Here is an 18,003-nt window from a genome sequence, read left to right on the forward strand (position 1 = left end):
CTTATAGTTCCAAGGAAGGTTTTCAACAATTTGGTTAATCGAGGGTGTCAGTGAATGATTATTGGATGCTTGGTGTTGTTACAGAACACTACATTGCTTTTTCATGTTTTGGCAGGAGGAAGAGGAATGAAGAGGGAAGTCAGATTAGTGAGAGGGGGCCAGGTATTGTGTTTTTTAACATTTGGGGGTGTAAGGGCAGTCAATGTTATATATAATTCCCAATTAATATTCTGCCGATGCATATCTGTTGAAAGCAATGGCAGAGTACTTGGGGGGAGGACTGACATAACATAAAATTGTAGTTAGATAAAATGTGAAAACAGGGATATTTTTCACCTCAGAGTTTTGAGAGACATCTAGGCAACTGGAGCTTTGGTCTCATCTATTTGATATCACTAGGAACCCAAGGTTCCATCTCTGTGTGGAAGTAGGCAATTAGATGAAAAGCAACATAACTTAAACTCTGGAGAGACAGCGGTCTTTCTGTTTGACAGTGACACTTTCTTTTGGTCCCCTAATTGGTGGACACAGGACTTAGGAACTGTTCCAATGCTGTCCAAAGAGTAAGAAACTTAGGTATTACAGTTAATGACAGACTAACCATTGCGGATCTAATTAACTCATTCACTTTTTCCTCATTCCATACTCTAAGGACAATTAAAAAAAAAATGTTATGCATCCCGTTTGAACTTCAGAAGACAGTTAAAGTGAAGATGTGCTTTTCAAAATGGATTACTGCAATGCCCTTCATGTGAATATGCAGGAGCAACTGAGATCCAGAAACCTTCACGAATTCAACAAGTTGCATGCTCTTAGGCATCTCCAAGTTCCAGTCAGTATCCCAGGCTTTGCACAAGCTTCACTGGCTAACCGAACAGAAAACGGATTGCTTTTAAGGCCATCTGTATTGCCCATAAGGCCCTTCATGAGGTTGGCCTCCCATTGGGATGCTTCGTTTTACCTTCACAAATAATGTAGTGGTTCCTAAATTTAAACGTGCATCCTTAGGCAACATTCCATTTGTTCAGTAGGCACCATTTTGCTGAGACTCTCATCTTACTCCGACACACATCATTCATACAATCAACCACTGGGGTCCACAATACCTGTGTCTGGACAGTCCCATATTATATGCAGCAATGAACCTTCTTGACCACAGTGCTGTAAACAACCTGTATCTGTAGCCCTCCACATTTTTACCTTAATCACACAACTGAAACTGAGATATGAGCTGTGCAGTATTTTAAGTTGTACCAGCCGAAACCCCAATCATATTGCTACTTCTTGGGGAGAAGCCAGAGCCTCAAGCTATTCATCATTCTCAATGTCACATTCCCAGTGTGCCCTCGAGGATTGTAGTGGCTCTGGTGAGTTCTTAACTAATTTCCTGTAAGTGAGGGATGTTGCTTTGCAGTGTATGTGTTCCTCCAATAACCTGTCCTCCAAGGGAGAGGTCTCGGGAGGACTGTCCCTCGGTCCCTCTGAGGAATGCCGACTGAAACATGGATGGACACTTGAATAAGTTCATACATAGATGGGTGACAGCCCACTGCTGTACTAATGGCTGTGTGAGAGGCAGGATAGAGGCTAAATGAAAGGGTCGGTCAGTGAATAGAAGAATGAGTACTCGGTGAGTACACAGATAGGTGAAGCAGTGTTTAAGAAAATGAGTGAAAGAGTGTACCGATGGAATGATGAATGGGCTCTCCACTCACCCTTATTCATTAATATCTAAATCTGTTTATTCACATATCATCCCTCTATTAGCCTGAACATTTATATATTCTTCCATTCATTGATACCATCACATCATTCATCAAAAGTGCTAGACCTGTCAGTCTTAGGGAGTCTTCCCCCAACTTTTTGCGTTCCTCTGCCATTTTTTTCTGACCTCAGGTTTGCCAGCATTAAAGTGCTTGTGTTCTCTCCTCCAAATATGATAGTATTGGCTTATCCCCAATTGGCATATTTACGTTACTTATATGTCCCTAGTAAATTGTATTACATGCGCCCAAGGCCTCTAAATTAATGCTACTAGTAGGACTGCAGCACTGATGGTGCCACCCATTTAATAGGCCTTTAAACATGTCTCAGACCTGCCACTGCAGACCCTATGTGTGCAGTTTAAAGTGAAATTTCAAACTGGCAAAATAAACTTTTTGCCAGGCTCAAACCTTCCTTTTTAATGCATATGTCACACCCATAGTAGATCGTGAACAGGCCTGATGGCAGGGTGCAATGTATTTAAAACATAGGACATGTACTTTTCAGTTTTACATGTCCTTGCAGTAAAAAACTCTTAAATTAGTTTTTCACTACTGGAAGGCCTTTTTCTCCCATGGGATATTTTTGGAGTTGCTTTATTACATTTTTTAAGTGTAATGTCCAAATGGAAAGAGATACCTGCTTCAAGTTTGGTGTCTCTGGAATCACAATTTAAAATCCTAACTCATGGTGAAGTTGGATTTTAAATTGCAATTCTGAGAATGCCACTTTAGAAAGTTTACATTTTCTTGCCTTAGCATTTTGGTGCCTGCAACCTGTCTCTGGTCACAAGACTGGGTGTGTATTCTTCCTAGACAGCCACACACAATGGGAGTTTAGGTGTGGCTTGATGGGCGATCTCAGGCAGGATGGGAGGGAGAGGCCGGGCACAGCCTCACTTACACTTAAATAGGCTGTGTCCTGTCTGCACACAAAGGGACTAACAACACTGTATTATCACTCCAGCCAGCTTGGAATTGGGGCAGGGGAGGCAGGGATTTCCTTGCACTTCAAAGCCACTGTCTAGAAGTTTCTCCCACCTTCCAGAACCAGGGCACCAGGGTATTAAAGATGGACCTCAGACACTACCACTTCAGCACACTCCTGGATCTGTCGATACTCTGCCTGAAGAAGGACTTCTGTTCTTGTACAAAGACTGCCACTCTGCTGGACTGCTGCTTTGATGGAACAGCTGGCCTGCTGTGCTCACCTGTTGCCTGTTGCACTCTTGTGAAGGACTGGACCTGTATCTCCTGAATCCAGAACCTAGATTTCTGACTGGTCTCCTGATCTGAAGCCTCAGGAACGAGCAGCCTTCCCAACAAACTTGCACCTGGACTCTGCCAACTGTGAGTCTACCCTGCCAAGTGGTGCTCTCCCCAGTACTAGACCCTTGGAACCGGGTTTAAGGTGCTTACCAGCAGAATCAGCGCATCACCTCTGCTGAGTATTGCATCCCCGAGCAGAACCAATGCATCTCCTCAAGAGATCAGCTCATCATCGAGCAGAACCAGCGCATCAGTAGAATATGCCTGTCACGAAGACCCAAATTGCCTCTGCAGTCCCCTGAACGGACGCAGAATCCTGAAGCTGCAGCGCATCCATGACCCAGGTCCTCACATCCCTCATTCACAGCAGCCTCGACTACAATGCCAGACTCCACATCACAGTCATTCAGTTTCTCAGAACCGTTGCATCACCAGCTGCGCACCGCATTTCTAACATCAGATTTGGCATCACAAGCCCCTTTGACAGGATCCTCAATGACAACACAACAGAACTTCACACCACAGCCTCACCACATCTTAGTACCAATGCATTGCTTCAGCTGTGCTGTACATCTTTGACGTGACTTAATGCAACGCTCCGCAACCAGGATTTAAGGTACTCTGTTCAACTGGCCTGTGTCCCTGTAGCCAGCTTGCGCTCTATTACAGTCGGCCTGAACTTGTGACTTTAACCAGGTCCAGCAAAAACCAGACATCCCCAGTTGGCGCTATATGCTTTTAAGTGCTATTTTACAGTTTGTTATTCTTTTAAAAATTCATAACTTAGGTTCTACTGATTGGATTTGTGCCAATATGTCTTGTTGTATTAATTAAAGTCTACTCTATTGTTGTAACTGTTGTGGGCCCCCTTTATGGTGTGTTTTCACTAGGTTGAATTGTTGCACAAATACTTTGCACGTTCCCTCTAAATTAAGTCTGACTGCTCTGTGCCAAGCTACCAGGGGCTGATCACAGGTTAATTTGGGGTTTGCTTGTGCCTTACCCTGACAAGGATTTTGGCTGCTGCTTGACCAGGGCTCACAACCCAGTCAACCAACAACTCAGTTTCTTACCCTATATATCCATCCACCCGTATTCATGCATTAATCTAGCATTCAGTGTATATACTCATGATAGTGTAACTACTAAGCATATAGAAACATATCATTATGTATAAAATGATATTAGGCATTATAATAGAACCCAACTTAAATCGGAATGAACACCGAAAAAAGGTGTCCAACTTACCATAATAACAACCATTGCCCTCAGGAGATCCCTGACCACAGGACGTGGCCGAATCACATAAGAAGCACTGGCTACCTTAAAAGCATAGCTGGACGCTACCCTGCTCGGGGTGCTGTAGCAGTTGATGGGAGGATGATCTGGGAACTTGATATAGCAGGAATTCATTTTGTATGCAGACTGCTCAGTTTAGGGGTGGTGAAGCCCCAAAGGCAAATGAAACTCAATTTGGGCATCTCATGATTGTCAGCGATGGTTAACACACAGTATTTATTATATACACACAGTATCTAGGGACTGTATACCATACAACAGTATGGAATACTTTACAACAGTATGATGTAGACACTGTTACTAGAGGTAGATGCAGCAGACTGAAAGCGATGACCTATTTGGAATTACAAGTTGTCTTCATCACTGCAAAGGCATCCAAATTTTCTTTACACATTTTTGCTCACCTGCAAATATATAATCTACATTCCTTGATGAGCTAACCTTGAACAAAATCCAATTGCGCTATAATTTTATAATAAAATTAAGGGTCAGCCTCACTCGCAGAGGCCTGCTAAATTGTGGAAACATGAAGTACTCCAACTATTTGATAGAGTTTTAAGGCATATTATTGCAGTCATATTTTAAATTTCGGTTTAACGTTGGCAGCTAAATGAAAATATGAGCGGTTTTGTCTGCTAGTGGTGTTGAAAGGTGTTAGATTCTGGGCCTGATTTAGAGTTTGGCAGATGGGTTACTCCGTCACAAACATGACGGATATCCTGTCCACAGTATTACGATTCCCATTGGATATAAAAGGATCGTAATACGGCGGATGGGATATCCGTCATGTTTGTGACGGAGTAACCCCATCTGCCAAACTCTAATTCAGACCCTTAGGGCCTCATTACAAGTGTGGAGGTCTTCAGCCAGCCACACTCGCAGTGGCAGTCAGGACCACCACTGTTGCGGCAGTCCGACTGCCACATTAAAACCCTGGTGGCAGGGTTCCACCAGCAACGTGAGGAGCCATGATCCTGGGAGTGGCGGAGATCATAATCCACCAGGGCAGCACTGCACGCAGCACTGCCCTGTGGATTACGACCTTGTTCTCTGCCAGCCTTTTCACAGCGGTAACACAGGCATGAAAAGGCCGGCAGAGAACAGGTGCAGGGGGGCCACCGAAGGGTCCCTGTCCTGCCCATGCACTTTGCATGGCCAGTGCACGGGCCCCCTGCCCAGCGCCGTTGCAATGTTCACTGTCTGCTTAGAAGACAGTGAACATAGCAAGGGAACTGGTACAGCCTGCAGATGACAGCATTGCCGCGGCTTGATTACAAGCCAGAGCCTATTTCCTGCTAGGTCTCCTAATAACTCTGGCGGGGTGATCGAAACATCTAGTAGAAAAGAAAAGTAACATATTTGGCAGCATTCCATAAAACCAGAATAAAAAAAGCGATATGAAAAATCATATGTGCACTCTGAATAATTCTTTGGTGAACTCAGGCCTTGAACGCAAATGGTATCCCTTCCAATAGTTTAACTCTAAAAGGAACACTATGCAACCTGAGGTACACATGAAGGAACTGGCTTGCTGGTCTTCCCTCACACAGCAGTCCCAGGGCGACATGTTGCAGAGTTTCCCCCTTTTCTGCCTCTGCAGAAGCCTCGGTGCTGTCCTGCTTCAGGATCTTGCCAGAGCTTGTTGTGCTCCTGCCTCTGCAGGGTCACCAGAGCTCCTTTGCTCCCATTTGTGGGTCTGCCATGGTGCATGGCGAGTAAAAGGAAGAGAAACAGTAAAAGCAAAAGCCCATAGAAAACAGGGAAGGACAAATTAGATCCACCTCCCTCTATTGTACCAAGAGATGGCCCTAATATGGTGATAAGGAAAAATAACACATGGCTTACAGTAACAGTCATCAGTTATTATTATGGTTCAGAAAGTAGGCAGGCAGCACAAAAACGAGGTGGTGAGGCATAATAAGGCAGTTTGTATCATTCCCTTTCACACTTTTCTTTAAGTTAGTAAACAGATGTATCTTTGTAAAGAACACATCTAGCTCACATGATAAAACACCAAGCCAAGTTGAAACTATCACCTGTGCCCTGTGATGACAACAGGACTATCAATGAATTGTTCCTTTCATCTGGTAAACTTGTGCTGTGGAACCACATTTTGTTTTCCTTTTGTACTAACTGTAATATGCTTAAAGTAGAATCTAACATTTCACCCTTATTTAATCGGGTTCTATAGAAACTAGCATCTGTAATTCTCTTCTGTAGTTCCCAACCTTTTTACTTCTGTGGACCCCCACTTTATCATTAACCAATCGTTACTGGAATCCGGGGAACCCCAACTCAGTCATTACTAGAAGCCGCGGATCCTGGCCTAAACATTGTTGATGATTTGAAACACAAAACAAAACACAAAAAATACAGAAAAAAGCATTCATCAAACACATACACAAATGATAACACATTTTATTTAATTTGCAAAGACATATAAATAAAATAAAAAATAATTTTAAAAGGAAAGTTTGAGCTTTTCTAAATTCAATTGAAACCGCACATCATCCATAATATATATTCTGTTTCATGCACCTGCACTGCTCCCACAAACCAGTCTGAGGATAATAATTTATTTTTTAGCTTCCGATTTCGAATTCCTTGACTTTTACAGTACATTTTAAAATTTTCAGTTCTACATTTAGCCACTTTATTTATTTGCACTTTGTTAATCTGTTACTATTATTTCATTTTCTGAGCAGTCACCAGCCCCTGAGGAGGCTTTGCAGACCCCCAGTGGTCCCTGGACCACAGGTTGGGACCACTGCTCTATTAAATTAGATGGCATTTTGGACGACTTGAAGTGGTGGATATTTTTCTATAGTATGTGCTTGTAATCAACTAGTTGCTGATGAAGGTGGTCTGATAATACGTGACTAACACAACAATTTGTGGTTGTGGGGGTCTGACCTGTTGCCGCTCTCTGTACAGACTGTGTAAGCTTTTCAAGAGAGTTAACATCGTCGTTAGTCAGAAATAAGAATGCCCAGAGCCTCTACTATGTACAACACCTGGCGTTGCAACACAAAACATATAATTATTTGTATGGTATGTACACTATTGTATTTTGCATGAATGAGGCAAGTGATATTGTATACACTGTCCATCACCACTGTAACTATAGATGGCATGCAGGGGTCATCAGTGCAGGATCGAACAAGGCATTCACACGGGGATCCCCACAAGTCCATACAGGGCAGACTTAACTGATGTCTCCTTTGCAGAATGGCTATAGCATTAAGACTAGCAAATGGACAATAAACACGCCAGGGTGCACTGTGCGGTTACATGTGACTGTTTCAGCCATTTCAACCCCAGAACCAGTGCTTAATTTGTGCTTGTTGTTTCCGGTGCTGAGCACCGGCACTTATTTTTGAGGGCCGGCGCTTAGTTTTCTGCCTCAAGCATTTACTACGAGCAAAACACACATATGGGTAAGACGGAGGGAGAGAAAAACGAAAAAACGTCACGATGAGAGAAAGCATAAAGCTGCTAGAGTGAGCTGAAGGGGCAGGCAGTGGCTTTATATGGATTGAAGAGGCCCGGGATGGCAGCGGGATTACGCAGCCTCAGTATTCCATGTTCGCACATTTAATTGCAGCACCCGTGTGTTTAAGAGGAGGGCTTTGAGCACCGGCACCTTTTTGTTTACAAATTAAGCACTGCCCAGAACCAGGTAATGGCCACAGCAGAGAATGGCAACGCCATGTGTGAGCAACATACCACTAAGGTACACTGCCACGGAATGTGGTTTTCAATACCAATATGCCTGGCCATGATACCTATCAGCCAAAAGTGCAATGCTTGCCGGCCCGCATGAGAGAGTATACATTATGGCACAATAACATAAATATAAATGCCACAGGCCATGCTAGCACTGTGGCCAAACTCATTCCCTTCAATCTACTCCCACTGACTAGCTGTAGTAACACGCCATGCACTCAATAAACGAGTGAAGTGTTGAAGACACTGGGGAGCACAGGCTACTCACTCTGTATATCTCACAATCCACATTTTCAAAAAATGTTGCAAGCCATTCGTCGGGAAGAGTGATTCGTCAACTTTTATGTGTTGTAAAATCGCTCTTTGTGACTCGATATCAGTCTAAATTTCAGTCATAATTTGGGATCAGATTCTCATTCAAGAAGATGGTTAGGCTTCTAAGATAGACCTGATCTCACAACCACCTCCACAAACATATGTCAAACAGGCATTCAAGGGTTTAAACAGCAGCTTCCTAATTTATGCTTGATTCTTCTTTGACTCCATCGGTCCATGTTTCTTCGGTAGTGAAATAATGGTTCTTCCTTGCACCTTCTTCCCTTTTCTTAAATCTCAATGTAATTTAATATCATCATACTCCATCCTTCAACAGTAGACCTTTCCTGGATGACACAAAACCACTGAGTAGTGTGCACTATAGCACAGACCATAACATTATCTGTTGACCCATCATGCTAGTCAGGCTAGCTGAACGACAATGTTTAGGCAGGACACATCTCTTCATTAACACTTTTCATCATGTTTATTAACAGCAAGAAAGGAAGACCACCTACGTACCTGTATTAAACAAGTACAGATCATCGACAACTTTGCCATGATGAGTTCCACCAAAAACAAATATATTTTCACCCACGACTGCCGAGCTGTGTTTGAGAGTGCGAGGAGCAATGCCACTGGTACCTAATTTCTGCCACGTTAAGCTGCCTAGTATTGAGAGAAAGTACAAAAATAAGTATCAAGTGTTTAAGAAATCTCTTTTTTGTATATATTTTTTAATCAAATTCAGCATGTGAAGTACAAATCTCTTTCTATTTCAGAAGCTACGAGAAGAAGCTGTGTATATTAGGTTAATCATCCTCATATCTTATGCCATTGCTTATTCGTTATAACGTAGTACCTTCCGCTGTGCATTAAAGCACAGTTGTTGCATTCCAGTATGGTGACTCTGATGAAGGCACTAAGGCCTATATTTATACTTTTTGACGCAAACCTGCGTTAGTGCAGGTTTGCGTCAAAAAGTATAGCGCCGGCTAGCGCCATTCCTAGACGCCAGCCAGGCGTCATATTTAAGCTATGATGCTTGCCGGCACTAAGGCCCGGTTAGCGTCAACATTTTGGACGCTAACCGGGTAGGGGAGGCTTGGGGAAAACTGGAGGTTGTGTGGGAAAGATTGGCTCTAGTCAGGTTAGAGTAAAAAAAATGACTCTAACCTGTCTAGCGTCATTATTTTGACACACAACCCTCATGGACATGACTTCTGTCTTAGTAAAGACAGGAGTCATGCCCCCCAGCCCAATGGCCATCCCCAGGGGACTTGTGTCCCCTGGGCATGGGCATTGGGCACTGTGCCAGGTAGGGGGGCCCAAGTTTGGCCCCCCTATGGCACTTTAAAAAAAAATTAAAAATACTTACCTGGACTTACCTGGGATGGGTCCATCCATCCTTAAGTGTCCTCCAGGTGTGGGTGGGGGTTGGTGGGGGTGTCCTTGGGGGTGTGGAAAGGCACCTGTGGGCTGTTTCAATGGTCTCTGACCATGAAAAAGAGCCCACAGGTCCCCTAACGCCTGCCCTGACCCAGGTGTTAAATAATGATGCTAAGCAGGCTTAGCGTCATTATTTAAGGCCCTCCGCCTCCCGTACTTCATTTTTGCATGGGAGGAGAAAGAAGACGCTGAGTCATTTTTTGCCAGGAAACGTCTACCTTGCATCTCATTGGCGCAAGGTAGATTTTCACGGTAAAAAAATGACGCTAACTCCATAACTTTGGCGCTAGATGGGTCTAGCCCCAGAGTATAAATATGGAGTAAGGTTTACGTCGAACAAGCATAAAAAAAAAATTAAGCTAATTCGATGCAAACACAGTATATATATGGGCCTAAGGCCCATATTTAAACTTTTTTTGCACCGCATTTGCATAATTTTTTATGCAAAAGCAGCGCAAACTTACAAAATATAATTACATTTTTTAAGTTTGTGCCGCTTTTGCGTCAAAAAATGACGCAAATACGGTGCAAAAAAGTTAAGTATTGGCCTAAGTATCCTAGCAACACAAAGTTAAGAGCCAAATGCAATGTGACTAACTTAAGCTGAAAATATTTTCTGAAGAGATAGGTACATACACAAAAGAGCTATAAACATCTTTTTATGACACCAAGAACATTTAACTCTGATTCACATATAAAAGTCATTGTCCACATATCTTATCCTTTGATCTCACTTAGAACCGCCAATATCTTAGGAAACCCACTATCTAATTTCCTTCTTCAAAGACCACGTCAAAGAAACAAAACCAACAGACAATAATTCATGCTGAGATAGGTGCATGAAGCAATGAGATAGGCAAATAAATGCAAAAAGGATGCATTCCAATGCACAAGGTTCCAATTCTTTGTCAGTATATTGTGCTTTTAGGCTTCGTTTCATTCTTAACACTGCCCCTAATATTCAGGGCTAGAAAGTAAAGGTACCCCTTTCTAGAAGAAATGCTGGTGAGCAAAATAGTAAGAATGAAAGGTGTACGTATGCTGTCCAATGTCACAGTTGTGCACATCTCCTCTTGGTCCTGTAGGTGGGAGTACACCTACTTAGCTTTGGGATAACATCAGGTGCCTGCTTATTTGTCTATGATTGTTACTGTTTGCCTCATTGTTTGTATGTGTTTATGCATGCAGTATTAAAGCACAAACCCAGCCAAAGGTCAATTAAGTGCTGTAGAAGCTGAAATAACACAACCTTAGTGAGTCATATGAGAGTTAGCTGTTTTGTGGGCTATTAATGCATTGTAATGAAGTATTTTTTTAAAAAAGGTGTGTCTTCATCTTTTCCCTGAATTGGAGCAGTGTTGGGGCAGGCCTGGTTACAGAGATGTTGTTCCAGATCCTGGGTGCATAGATGGAAAATGACTCCTGTCTTGTTTTATTCTTTTTTTTTGCTTTTCTATGTCTGTAGTCTGATTGGGTCCTGGCTACAAGTGTGACAAGACTCACCAGATATGATGAGTTTATCGTCAAGAAAATCGGGCTGCAGGTCATGACGACTTTTGGAAATGATGCAGCTGGTTTTGTAGATGGTGTAGGTAGGCAAGGGGAGCCAAAGAAGGTCCACCAGGATAGGGGTGATGTGGTTTCTTGGGCAGTACACAATTAACTACACTTGGATGAGACCCCTAGAAGGCACAACTGATGCTACAAGTCAACCAATAGTGATGTACAACCCATTTCCTTGCTAGGTCTCCCTCAAGAGCTCTCCTGTTATTTAAGGATAGGGTTCAAGCACTAGACATTAAAGTTGAGGCTAACTCTATGCTGTTCCCAAGTTGAATTTACGGTTAGTTACTGACGATCCAGCACAGGGGAAATATTATATTACAGCTTACTAAATATTCTTGCTCTATATGCATTAGGAAACACATGCTGCTGATATATTGAAGTTCATATCCTCTTATAACCGGTAGCCACATTTTAATGATTTTTCCAATGGTGGTAATCAGATAGGTATCCAAAGGCTGAGTGACAAAGCTAGTGTAACAACATCCTATTTTTTGGTTTGTGTATGAGGTAACACTGTCTGCTTTTAAAATACAAATTCATTCATAAGAAGTAGTCTGCCTTTATGGATATTTTCTTGTTAGTTTTTCCTTGGGTTCCTGTCATTGCCTTGGAGATCACGTTCATGATCATCACAGAAGAATAGAGGACTAAGTGGGCCTGCTTCACTACTGTTTTTAAAATGGCTTGAACATTATCCTATGGTGGTAGCCTACTATGTATCACCTACTGTGTTACTAGGAGGCCAGTTTTCATCTAATGGCTTCTTTCCATTTCCATCTTTGCAGTGCTTAATTTGATCCAGTGATTTTAAGTGCTTGGTACAGACACTTAATTGGCAGCACTGGTGCTTATGACAGTCTGCCACATGGTCGCACTCTCTGCCTAATTTAGTTATGAGCACAACAAAAGCAATTTATTAATACAATATACATTAACAATAAATAATGCCTGCCACCCAAGCCATTCTTATAACTTTTGGGCTTGAAATATTATCAACTGTCACACCTTTAAGAGTGTGATGATTAGTAGTAGTGCTGGTACCGTCATTGGCAGCACTGGCAGGAGCAAACGATGGTGCAAACTGAAGTGTTCTGCTGACGAGGGCCCTGGCACTTATTTTTGTACAAATTAGGCAATGCAACTCTGTCTGAGGCTGTAGAGGTGGTTCAGAACCAAGAGGGCACAGGTAAGCTATCAGCTGGCGAGGCGAGTGAGACTATAACTGGCTAATCAGATCCAAAGTAGATCCTTTATGGTCCTATTCTGTCTCCTGTTAGTTCTTCACCAAGGCCAAGACCCCTCCAGGAGAATCACACCTAAGCCCAACAACTTAGATCCAGTCTGTTCTACCACTCCTCATGATCCAAATAACATCAGCTCTACCTGGAGAAGTCTATCATCTAGCACATTCAGCCATACCAATGCAGGCCCAAGTCAGTGGACTGGAGGCACTGTGATTCAATTCAGACTCATTACATGTGCGCTGTTCCTCTTGATCTCCTATCACTCAAGAGGAACTGATTCATCTTGCTCCATTTTAATATGCTTCCTCTGGCAACCACTGGAGGACTTACTCAAACACAAACTTCCTGCCAACATGCACAAACATGGGCCATTTCATCCAGAAGCTTTCATGAAGAGGTTCCTACACCAATTATGCATGTTTTGATGGCTGTCATATCTATGTTTTAACTAAATTATTTGAAGCTTCTCAGTCTTGCATGAAATGCATATCTTCCAAAATATTAGATATATGTATATACTGAGGCAAGCATTATCCCACATACCACATGTCCTCATACTGAGGGCACTGAGGGCCATGTATTCCTGATTCCACTGGATACAAAGGGCCCTATTTCGAGTTTGCCGTCCGCCAAACTCCCAACAGGATAGCCGCAGCCTATGCGGCGACCACCCCACCTGTGTTATTAAGAGTTTCCTGCTGGTTAGCGGGTGTAAACCTGAGTTTCAGCTCACTGGCCTAGCGGAAAACAGGCTACTGCATTATCTCCTGCTCTTAATTGAGCTGGTGGCAATGCTGTAGCCTGCAGAGCGCACCAGCACCCTCGCAATGTTCACTGTCTGCCAAGCAGTGTGCTGGCCAGGGGGCCCCCCCTGGGGTCTCCTGCACCCGTTCTCCACCAGCATAGTCATGGTGGTGCTACCGCCTTGAAAGGGCTGGTGGAGAACGAGGTCCTGGCAGATTAGGAGTGACACCAACTGGCAATTCCCTGTTAGTCCGACCACCAGGGTTGTAATGTGGTGGTCGGACCTATGCATTGGCAGTGGTCTGACCGCCATCTGCGAGTCTGGTGTTCTAATGACTGCCAGACTTGTAATGAGGCCCAAAGTAATTGGATGAATTCAGTATGCCGCATTTCTGTTAGCCATGCCCACACATTTAATCAACTTTAGAGCTGGTGGCATTTGCAGGTCGGCAATGGCCCTTAAATAGAGAAATACTCCAATAATCAGGTGTCTAACTACTACAGTAATTCCAAACTTCTCAGAGCATTTTCAGAGGACACTCAGAATAATAGATTATTCATAATTCCTGAAATGATACTCTTGGCATTGGTAATATTTGGAGTGGGAATAATATTACAGTACTATCAAGCAAGTTGTAATGGCACTCTTTTTTCATACTGTTGTTATTAAATGTTATATTTGAGAGAAGGTATGCATTAGATCGACTTGCATGTCAACAATACCACAAAAGTGCAGTTAAGGGCAAATACAAGGAGAGCATTGTTGGAGTCATGACCCCATCCGTTTGATCGCTAGAGCCAACAACCTTGGTACGTCATCTTCCATACTCATCTTGAACATATCAACTAAGTAATATCTGGTAGAAGGATGAAAAATAAACTAACCTATAACAAACTCAAATACATCTTGCTCAAACTTAATTTCATATCTCAGAATAATTTCTCCTTACATATCCATTTTATCAGTTATTCCAATGACGAGGCGCTCTATACCAAGTTACTTCCAATTATACATGGTGTGTTGAGTTTCTCCCAGAGTGAAAACCTTTAATGTTTGGTCCTTGTGTGTGTGGCACCAGCTCCTTGCCCTCAAAGGGATCAAATATTCGATTTAGCCTTCACCTTCTCTAAGTCAGTATCCCACACAGAGAATTGTCCTTCCTCAGCTCTCCTGCCCCAAGGATTCACCAATAGTATAATCTCTGCATATGACCAATTCAATATGTCCCCGCCACAAGTCCTCAAATCAGAGGTGCCATTGTTGTCTTCCATGGCAAGGCAAAGCATTTCTTTAATAAGACCAATGCAAGTCAATGAAGGAACATACATGTTTCCCTGACTTTGAATGGGTCACCCAGCCTAAAAGACAAGCTGTCTGGTATTTTGGTATTAGCCTCCCTGTCATCTCGATCAGACCATTAATCACTTCATTCCAGAAAAGTGACACTACTGAACAGCTCCACACCATGTACAGGAAATCAGCCTCTTCCTCACACCTGGGGCATTTAGTTCAGGCAACTGGATATGGATTACTGACATAATATCGAAACACAAAAATATCAGAAAATAAATATTTTTAAGAAAAATGCTGCCTTCCAGTACTTAGCTAATAAAATCACAAATATCAAGAACACAAATATTTTTGTTAAAAATATCTATTTTTACTCATATAGAAAAACACAAATGTCTGAAACAAAAATATCTTCACCTTCAAATACACATATAGATCCTGAGACCACCAAGCTCGGGGTGGCAGTCTGACCTCTGCGATCCTGGTGGTCTGACTACCAGATTATGATCCCGGCGGTCGGACTGGCAGGAGACCACCGCCTCTGTCGAGATCAGGGATCCCGACACGTTGGCGGTGGTGAAAGTAGTGATCGCGACTTTCCTTTCCAGCAGCCTAGCCATGGAGGGTTCCCCACCATGAAAAGGCTGGAGGAAAAGCAGAGTTGGGGGCCACAGGAGGAGCTCTTGCACTGCCCATGACAATGTTGTGGTAAGAACACACCTACCTGTGTCATTAAGCTCAACAACAGAACGTCACACCGTCGTCTACATGATATGGGGTTCACGCAATGGGCACTTGTGTCATTGTGTACACAATCAGAGTCATTCACAAAGAATGACATATTCACAGCCATTAAATACCCCCTTTGGGCAGGTCACTGACACTGCATCACAACTCTACACAAAAACACACGTCTGCCAATCTCAGGCACAGGGACAGTGAAGTGTATAGAACATTGAGTCACACAGCAACAGAGCAACATCACATCTACCAATAAAACGGACACCGTCACTTGCACACGTAATGGATTGTCATACACATACATATGTATGGATGTGTCATGGAACACCAATACCCCTCTCATGAAACAGCATGGACCCACACATCACCCACATTGCAACACAACAGAAGGTCAATGGGATGCACAATAGTTTGAGAGACAAATATACGGAACTCACTATGTAAACAATACCTGCACAGTAAGTATGGGGGATCAGGAGAACTCAGGGAAGGATGCTGCACTGGGACACATTACACTTTGCACATGTCCCTAAAACAACATTTGCACAGGAACTGGCCCTTCATGTATCTCTGGGACAAACAATAGTAGAGACAAGTGACATGCTCACATGCAGAATATAGACGTGCAAGTCAAAAAAGCATATACAATGGCAACAGAATGGGCCATACATCGAGATGAAGTAGCTGCAAGATACACAGAGCAAAATGGACACATGATCGGTCAAATGCAAAGGAAGCTATCACAATTGTACACCCTCCTTATATGGACAAACAATAGTCTTGCTTCCACATATGAGACAAATGTACAATCCATATCAGGGGGACAAGTCTAAGACCACACATGCTGGCATTGGACAACACAAGATAAAATACTTATCATACCAAACACTACACAATGCAATGATACGCCAATTACATTCACAAACACAAATCCATGCAGTCAAAATCTGCCTTTGTTCTGGGTGACACCAGCACTAGTCACAAAGTCAGATTTTGCAAACAACAGCAAATGGATCAGCAATCAGGTTGAAACACACACAAGTGTAGGCATACAACACAAGTTACTCAGGAATAACTTAAAGGCAAAAAAGGAATTGCAGGACAAAGGTGTACCCACAAAAACAACTACTTAGGTTTATAAATGCAAAATGCATAAGAACAAAGGCCATTGGACATTGTTGTGCCCACACTTGACTCCAATCACTCCCAGGGAACCTCCTCAGGAAGGCAGCAGCAAGTGGGCAGGCAGGCACCTCAGGGATCATCTTTGGATGGGGTGGGGTCAGATTTGGGATGGGTGGGTTTGGGTTTGGGTTTTGAAGGGGAGCTGCTTCTTTGGAGGGGTGGGCTTCTTCTTGGGGGTATGATGCTTGCAGGGGGGCAGGTGGGACTGGGGAGGATGTGGATGGGATGGGGTAGGATGTGGGTTTGGGAGGGGTTTTGGAGGCAACAGGGGAAAGGGCAAGGTCAAAAAGGAAACTTTCCTTGGGAACACGGGCGATCATCAGAAGGGGTTGGGGATTTGGAGGTTAAGGGAGTGATTGTTTGGTGTGTGGGTGTAAATGTCTTGGGTGTGTGCATGTATGAGATATGCTTCTGTTTAGGCAGTGACTGTTGCATGTGTGAATATGGGCCTTTGTATGCCTTGGGGGGCTGGGAGGTGGAGGTGCTGAGTGGTGGAGTGATAGATGTGTGTGTGTCTGTTGGGGTGGTGTCTGTGGGTATGCTGGATGCTGTGGATGTTTGTGTGTCTGTTGGGGTGGTGTCTACAGGTATGCTTGATGTGGTGGATGTGTCTGTGGGTGTCGGGGTGGTTTCTGTGGGTATAGTGAATGTTGTGGCTGTGTTTGTGTGAGTTGTGCTGGTGTCTGTGGTTATGGTGGGTGAGGTGGATGTGTCACTGTCTATTGTGGGGGTATCTGTGGGTATGCCTGATGTGGTGTGTGTGTCGGTGGTGGTGGGTGTGTCTGGAGAAGTGGTGGCTGATGTTGTGTTCGTGGGTGGCTGCATGCTGGTGTGTCTTGTGGTGTTTGTGTCCATGTGTGCTGCTTGTGTGTGTTGAGGTGGGTGCACCGGTTGTGTCTGTGTGCTTGGGATATGTAGGGAAATAGGGAATTTGGATTGGGAAGAGGGAGGTGGAGGGGGCAGAATGTGGGGGGTGACCGCTGCCTTCAGTGATGAGACCAGAGCCTGAAAATATCTCTGCAGGCCAGACATGGCATTACTAATGCTTTCAGGAAAGCATCGGTCTGCTGAAGTTGGCTGGCCAACCCCTGGATGGCATTCACAATGGCAGTCTGACCCACAGAGATGCTCCTCAGGAGGTCAACAGCCTCCTCACTCAGGGCAGTAGGGGTAACAGAGGCTGGGGTGGAGGTGCCTGCTGCAAAGGAGACGCCCACGCTCTTGGGTGAGCGGGCACGGCTAACTGGGTGGGGAGCAACAGGGACGGTGGCAATAGAACTGGGGGTGGTGGACAAAGATGGTACAGGAGTAGGTCTTGATGGGTCTGCCGCCACTAGGAAGTGGCCACTGGAGGTAGAATCCGACGAAGATGTAGAGCTGGTCTCCTCCATGGCACTCCCCTCAGCCTCTG

At 43.8% G+C, this 18,003-nt stretch overlaps 1 protein-coding gene across 1 annotated transcript in view; it reads right to left on the bottom strand.

Annotated features, from left to right (window-relative positions):
- Positions 1-18,003, bottom strand: part of LOC138287249 (rab9 effector protein with kelch motifs-like) — a 392,655-nt gene that overhangs the window by 261,927 nt on the left and 112,725 nt on the right. Inside the window, exon 7 of the mRNA XM_069227612.1 lies at positions 8,895-9,041. Coding sequence (XP_069083713.1) covers positions 8,895-9,041 — 147 coding nt within the window. The remainder of the gene's footprint in view (positions 1-8,894; positions 9,042-18,003) is intronic.

This window comes from Pleurodeles waltl, chromosome 1_1, assembly GCF_031143425.1.
Source record: "Pleurodeles waltl isolate 20211129_DDA chromosome 1_1, aPleWal1.hap1.20221129, whole genome shotgun sequence".
Taxonomy (NCBI): domain Eukaryota; kingdom Metazoa; phylum Chordata; class Amphibia; order Caudata; family Salamandridae; genus Pleurodeles; species Pleurodeles waltl.